The sequence below is a fragment of the Centropristis striata genome, chromosome 9 (genome assembly GCF_030273125.1).
Source record: "Centropristis striata isolate RG_2023a ecotype Rhode Island chromosome 9, C.striata_1.0, whole genome shotgun sequence".
NCBI lineage: Eukaryota > Metazoa > Chordata > Actinopteri > Perciformes > Serranidae > Centropristis > Centropristis striata.
The window spans coordinates 21,063,852-21,071,762 of NC_081525.1; the positions used below are offsets into that span (position 1 = coordinate 21,063,852).

Sequence of the window (7,911 nt, forward strand, 5' to 3'; positions counted from 1 at the left end):
CACACTGGGCGGCACCTTTTCAAAATACAAGCATCCCAACATTGTAAAACACCTAAAAATATATACAAACATGAAAAAGAAGCTATATAATATAAATATACCACAAAGAACCTTGCTAAAGGTCATTTACACTGTGGTACTTCAAATATTTAGCTTCTGCTTAGCTTTGTCCACTGTTACTACCCGTTTCCTCAATAATGACAGTAAAATTACTACAACTCTTTGATAAAGGAGATTTTCTAAAGCTGCTGAATAACCCCTACAGTGCACAATAATCAAGGCAGGTTTTCTTTGTTCTTGTAAAAGCGGATAGAGAGAAATGTTAATTTAACATAAAATGTAATAAGATTCATTTCATTGGGTGGTCGATTACCAAGTAGACTCTTTAATTGTTATGGCCTACAATTGAAATATATAAGTGAATATTAGAGTTTTTATTATCTGGTTTAAAGCTATCAGTATTTTTTAATATCATTATTTTATGTTTTATCAAATTTTCAACTGTTCCTCATATAAAATGTATAGGTGGTAAGTCAATGTTGTGTTTAAAACTTGTTGTACTGCCCCCAAGTGGCCAAACAAAATCCATTACAAAATTAATGCAGGTTTGAAATTATACTCTATCAAGCAAAGCCAAAAAGATAACTTTGTTGCTCAGCACTCATTAAAACCTGTCAATCAAACAGCACGCACCGTAATGTCTTTTTCCTGAAACTTGATGAAAAAATACTTTTTGTAGTCAATTGTCTTTTACTGTTATCTTTGTTTTTATTCTCAGGGATTACATGGTTAAAAATTACAACATACTGATGGAAGTCAATGCATGTAAATGTAAAGGGAAATATAAATAAATAAATTGACAACAAGTTGTTAATCAAGACGAATTCTTCTGAATGTTAAGTCTTCCAATATGGGTCTGGCCTTTAGAATAAAAGCAGGAAATCTTATTACAAACTGGAAGGCTTCAAGGCACACCACAGCAGTGAAAAAAAGTGAATATCAGTGAGGAAGGATATAATAAAGAGCCTTTTCTTCTAGAGGTCAAATCATTCATTGAAAAAATCATGTAAAAGAGCCAACATGTTTCGACTGCTATAGATCTCCGTCAGAGCGCCAAACACACAAGCTTGAACTTTTTGCAGTGGTCAAAGTGACTTGACTTAAGGTTCTTAAGGACAGTTTTGAGTTACTTGTAATTTACTTTAGTATTTCACCATACTTCTACTCCACTTCATTTTAGAGGGAAATATGAATGAATGGGTCAAAAAAAATACATTGGAGACTGTCATTTGTGGCCTGTTTGAAACCAGAAGTCATTAACTAATTTTAACTCAATCTATTATCTTTTCCAAAACCTAACCAATTAGTTTTTTTCTTTAAACAAAGCCAAGTAATTTTGAATGAATTCACAATGCTCACCATGTGTTTAAAACATAGGTTTAAAACTGCAACCATGCATGTGACAAGTTGGGAAGAAAATCGACACGCAAAACGCCCTTAAAAATGGCGTGCTATTTAAATGCCTCCCTGTGAGATCACGTTGATCACACTCAAAACAAGAAATCATAACAAGAAATCCAACAGTATGATATGAAATAATATAACACTGGTAACAGTGAATTGTCCCACTTTTGATTTACTTGTCTAAGCACAGGAAACTTTCTCACTCACTTCTAGAGAAAAGAGAAAAAAAAAGGTGATAAAGTTTTCCTGAATTGTATATTGACTGTCACTGACTCGTGTATCACATAAAGTGCCGACAGGCTGTCAGAAAAAGGTGATGAATTCACAGCACATCAACTGTGTCACTCATCATTAACACACACTGTGCTTTTGCTATTAGCTGATGCCCACAGTTTCTTCTTTCCTCCCGCCTCAGAGAGTGACAGTGAATAGTGACCTCAGCAGAATGTGGCTGATACTTGGACCAATAACAAGTCATCTTAGATAATGACAGGGCTATTTGATGAATGGGTCTGTTTTTAGGGAGGCAGACATCCACTGGGGAGTCGGCCTTGGGCAAACACAAAATCCCTCAGGTCACAAAGGCAGATGGATGGACTGCAGTTCTCTGTCACTTTTATCGCTTAACTACTTGTCCCTGGATTAATAAATCTAGATTCATGACTGGCAGCTCCAGGCTCACACCAGCAGCTGCTGCCACCTTTATGTAACCTTGACTTAATCAGAACCTCTTCATGACTCTATTTCGACTAAACACATTTTCATAAATGACACTATGGAAGAAAAGTAAGGGCCGATTTATCCTCCACTACTTTGCTCTTTCCTTGTGGTGGTTTCTCTAAGACTCCACTGTCTCATGAAGCATAAAGGACAGCGGGGTTTTGCAGAGAAAATGTCTCACACAAATTGATTTTATTCAGAGGTTTATGTTCTCTCAGTGCACACCACCAGCTCATTGAAAAGTAATAAATTCTGATGAGACAGGGCTGTTCGCATATGAAACAGGGAGCTGGGCCCCAAATTTAAATCAACTCCTCTCCCAGCATATTTTTTTACCAACTTATTCTCTGTCTGGCGGTGGACTGGAGGAGATGAATTTCCAGCAGTCTGAGAAAATAACGGCACATTAATGTTTTCCTCCTCAGCCTAAGCTACTTAAATAATCAAACACACAGACCTGAGCTACAGTCTCAGCCATCTGAGGGATGAAACACTCCTGTAGACGCCCTGCTGCTTCCTCCACTGTATGATAATCAAAATGACAAAATTGTGTTTTCTGTAATGTTTTAGAAAAATGCCAAATAAATGTGTCTACCTGCACACTGCTTGGAGTGGTTGTAACTGGAAAATAAAATAAAATAAAGCAGGAGAGCATGCAAGTATGCAAGACAAATTTAGCCTTAATGTTGAAGGTAGAGACATTTTAAGTAATGGTGATGATGATCATAAAGTTGATGGTTTGATGATGATAATGATAAGTTGAAAAATGACAGCATAAGTCACTTGGTCAAATGTTTAAAACGATTTGTTTTCCCTGACAAGTGACCTTCTACGGTCATGCAAACAATTACTTTTCTTTCAACAGAAGCAAAGACAGTCGGCCGTGTGACATTGTTAGACTGCCAAAATAACACTTAAAAAGAGGTCAGAGCAAAAGGAAATGACATCTACACTGCCAGCTGTGCAATTTCTGACTGTCATCACTGCTTTTATTTGCCTAAACTTAACCAAACCCGAACCATAGAGGGGGCATATCACAAGAAACACTCAGATTTGATGTTTTTTCAAGACTAGTCTCCCCTCAAAAACAAACCCATAGGTGGAATGTACAGCAAAATACAACCCATATTTATCTTTAAGACTGCCCTCCGCCGCCCTCTGGAGGCCGTAGTAATAATAGGACAGCGATAGGAGTTTAAATGGCGGAATTACTACTTCACCTCCAGCATTTACATACATTCATTTACTGTTTAAACTGTCTTTTATAATGCAGTACTAGAATTTTTTTCAGTGGTTTTGTAGCCTAAATTAAACAAAACTGCAGCCTTTTTTTTTTACAACCACAAACCGTACGTGTATGTATAATGGTGTTTGAAAACTACCTATTATGTCATTTAGGTTGGAGATCTTATTGCTTTTTTTCGGTGGTTCATGAACGTTTAAAAGGAACTTACAAACAACCTATTGCTTAAGCATAAAACTGTGTGTGGTTTTGTATCTCTAAACTGGGTTTTAGGTTTAGGCTTAGAACTAGGTTTTGGTCTAGTTAACGGTTGGGTTTGGGGTTGGGCATGTAATTTTGATTTTGCTTGTCAGATGGATAAACTGCATCCAAAAGCCTCTATGTAACTTTCAAACTCCCTCTTAACCTTTCTTTTTTCATTTTCCATGAAATTACTCGTAACTTCTCATTAAAAGTGTTTGCCTTCATCCCCATCTGAGCAACTGATGGCATCTTGCCCCTTTCCATTAATCACTTTTGCCTTCACATTGGGCTCAACAACACTTCACATTGGGCTCAACAACACTTCACATTGGGCTCAACAACACTTCAACGAACAACTTATTTTCGATTGCACCCCAGTCTTCTGAGTCAACACAATTTGGGTTAGGATTAAGATTATCCAATATCCTTACAAATGTGTGTGTTTCAATTTAATTCTTTAACTGAGGTTTAAGATTGGGGGTAAGATATATTAGGGTTGGGCTGAAAGGTGTGGGATATTGTGACATCTAGAGGTGAGATTGTAGATTGCAACCAACTGATTACCCATCCCCTCACCCCTCCCTTTCCAAGCATGTTGAGTACCTACAGTGGCCTTTAGGTAACATAAAAACACTAATACCCCTTTTCGACCAAAGCAGTTTTAGGGCCAGTTCGGAGCCGGTGCTAGTGCTGGTTCACAGTTGGTTCAACTTGCGAACCAGCTCTGAACCTGTTTGCTTTTCCAACGGCTCTGGATACGTCATTACTTCACTGTGATTGTCTGTGTATGTCTCCGCACTCTCTGCAAGTATAATAACAATGGCAGACAACATTGTCTCTACAACACATCTTTGCTGCTCCTTTTGATCACTATGGACTCCAAATACATTATTATTAACACTGAACATAAGTTGTAAATGCTGGACTTACTTACTTACTTACTTAATTTGTTGTAAGGCTAGCCGGGTAACACTAGCCGGGTAACACTAGCCCGCTAACGTTAGCACATTAGCAATCGCCAGCAAATGTTAGCACGCCTGCTAACATAAGCATGCTAGCTCGCCCTTATCAATCACATTACAGTTAAACAAATAAAATAAATGAATGATACATGTTTTAGTTGGTGTCTCTCATCACACCGAGTTGGTCTTGTTGGTCAAATAACCCCGCCACCAGCCCCTGACGTTAGCGGTTGACGGTTCAAGACCAGCAAAGAGTTGGTGCCGCTGTGGAACCAGTTTTTTCCGACGAGGAGCCAGTTCTTTGGCGGTGGAAAACCAAAGAACTGTTCGCAATTCCGGCTCTGATCAAAAAGCCCTATAAGGTTTTCCTTGTGGAAATGTAAAGGTCTCATTCTAAATAAAAACACAACAATTCTAAGTTTAAGGTACACAGATGAAAACTTCCCTCTAAATCCTATACACTGGTCCTTAAAGCTAGGGTTACGGTTATATCAGCGAAGATCTTCATATCAAGTACAAGGACCAGGGTTATGCAGGAAAAGAAGAGGATTGCGTTGTCTGACCAAACGGGATATAAAAAGTGTTTATAGCTATTTCAAACGGCCGCACTCCCATATAGAGAAGTGATGTACAATAAATGTTTAATATTCAAACAGTGGTGTACATTTTCACACAGTCTATCTTGGTGACTTGATAGCATTTTTTGTATACATAAAAAGTGATACTTGTAACAAAAGAGAGCTTGATAGAGAAGTTACTTCCTCTCTCACCTCAATACAGCTGGACACTCGCTGCGTGATGGCCATGAATGTTGGATTGCTGATTTTCATAAAGTTACAGAAATGGTCAGGCAACGTCTGCTCCGGAAGCTTAACTATGTGATGAACCATACTGGCAGTTTCAGCAGAAATGTGTGTATCTATGTGTGAGTGAGAGTGAGAGAGAGAGGGACATACAGTACAGAGAAAGACACAGAGAGTTATCGCTGAAGATGATGAACGTGACGATGCCAGAAACCTCCCGTCCTTCATAGGAACCAGGACGAATGACATTATAGTTCTTTGCTGAGCTGTACCCTTTCATTTCTTAGGAAACATAATCTGGACAGAAGACAGGTCATTAAGTGAATGATAAAGGCTCTGACTGATAGACAGTGTGCTACAAAATATATGAAGCACAGAGGCGTGATGCAGTGAAATATCAGGTTTTGCAATTTGTCCCTTTGAAATTGTATCTGAGTCAACACAGACAATGTACCCATTTCATCTGGATTTGGGTCAATTTCCCTGCAAACTATCAATACCTCTTTTTTCCTTTTACACCTATTGTCTTCCCAAACAATCAATACAGTTGAGAAACCACAATGTCTATTAATGCATACACCCTTCTTCTCTACCCTAAACACCCAGCACCTCCATTCTGTGTGTGAAAAGCCTCATTAGGGATGTTTTTGTCGATCTGCTGCCAGGGGTGTCACGTTAAAAGCTGCCCTTATTTACAGCATCAGTCCGAGAGAGTACAGTATAATTACAGTTGTGGAGGAAGGTTCATCAGATTGAACAGGGCAACTACTTCAAGAGTGCAGCTTCTTGAACTATTCATTAAAACCTCCTGAGAGGAAAATAACAGCTCATATGCAGCCGGGGATTATATGACAGCGGGGAAAAGGAGATCTTTCTGTTTCTCACACTTGTTGCAGGGCAAATTCTCTCCTTAAAATCAGCTTTCTCATGCAGCTATTAAAAAAGCAACTTTTTTTCTGTGACTTCTGAAAACATTCTTTTCCAAAGGAACCCACTTTTTAGGATCTTTTCTAAAAACCTGTTCTGAGGAGAAGAGCTCAAGCAGCAGCAGCGGCAGCAGCATCCTCCTGTGCAGCTCTATCACATCTCCACAGAGAGACCACAGTCTTTCCCCCCTCTCATGAGGAAACATCAAATGTTGGAAAAAGCTAAAATAAGAACACAACTTGTGGGATTTGCTGTCTCTTAAAAACTTGACAGCCTTAAAATCCCCCAGAGGACATGTGCTCCCTTTCAACAACAAGCCCCCACGGTGGTCGGATCAGACCCAGACAACTGTTTAATTCGCTAAATTCACAGAATAAAAACTGCATGAGCTACAGTACATCTTCCCAAACTGGTGAAATAGGTCGAAGCGCAGATCACAATCGACCTGCAGCTGCTGACTTAACTTCCTTGTTTAATGCTGGATGTGATTCTTTAAAGGAAAATAAAATGAGAGCTTTCACTGAATGAATGAAGGTAGATTTCAAGACTTTCTTTGGAGGAATAGGCGAGAGAATTTACATTAGATAAACTGGATTTGCTGCTTTATTTCATTTACATCAATGTAAACTGAAGATATTTGGCTGTTTGGGACTGCTGGTCAGACAAGATATTTTAAGGCGTTCTTGGATTTAAGGAAATTAAAATGTTATACATTACATGATTAATTAAGAAAATAATCAGCACATGAATCAGTAATGACACTAATCCCTAATTTCAATAGTTGAGTTTGAAAGAGAAGAGATAGCCTACTCTTGATTAATTAATAAAGATATTTAAAGAATTTATTTCAGCTTTATAAACAGCTGGAATCATGTTTGGCCAAATTATGTTCTACCTCTAGCTATTACACCAAGACAAAGAAGGAAAAAGCACTTATATTTTATTTTTCTCTCTTAATTTGCTGATGTACGACAGTTAAAAGTCTCATTAACAAGCATATGTCATCAACCAGACAAATATTGACATCATTGTTAGCCAGTGCCCTAACAGTGGAGTGATGTGCTATAATAACCGCGGTGGTCCCGCTCTGTGAGCCGCTCACCTTCTCCACCTGTCCCACAGGAGCCGAGCAGCAGCCACGCGATCAGCGCAGTAATCCCAGCGAGTTTTTTACTCCCCAAAGACATGTTGAAGCGACGGGATGCTGCAGAGTACAATCCCAACAGTCGGAGAGGACACAGTCCGTCCGTCCTCCTCCTCCTCCTCTTCTCCTCTCCTCTCCTGTTCGCTTCTCTCCTCTCCTCTCCTCCAGCTCCGCTCCGGTGCGCTGCGCTGCAGTAGCCCTGCTGCCACAGTGTGGAGGGGCCGGCCGGTACCCAGTGGTGGGGGAGGAGGGGAGATGCTCTCACACCGCCTGTCCTCCGTCAAGTGATGGAGGGAAAAGAAGAAGCGAGGAAAAGAGCGCGGAGGGGTTTGACGAGACTGTTGCAGGTCCGAGTGTAACGCAGCGTCTCTGAATCTCTGAGTCCCAGGACTGCTTTCATTCACT

At 39.6% G+C, this 7,911-nt stretch overlaps 1 protein-coding gene across 1 annotated transcript in view; it reads right to left on the reverse strand.

Annotated features, from left to right (window-relative positions):
- LOC131977504 (contactin-associated protein-like 4) overlaps positions 1-7,614 on the reverse strand; it is a 139,906-nt gene extending 132,292 nt beyond the window's left edge. The window contains exon 1 of the mRNA XM_059340835.1: positions 7,465-7,614. Within this exon, the coding sequence (XP_059196818.1) occupies positions 7,465-7,549 (85 nt within the window). The 5' untranslated portion in view covers positions 7,550-7,614. The remainder of the gene's footprint in view (positions 1-7,464) is intronic.
- Between the last annotated feature and the right edge of the window lie 297 nt (positions 7,615-7,911).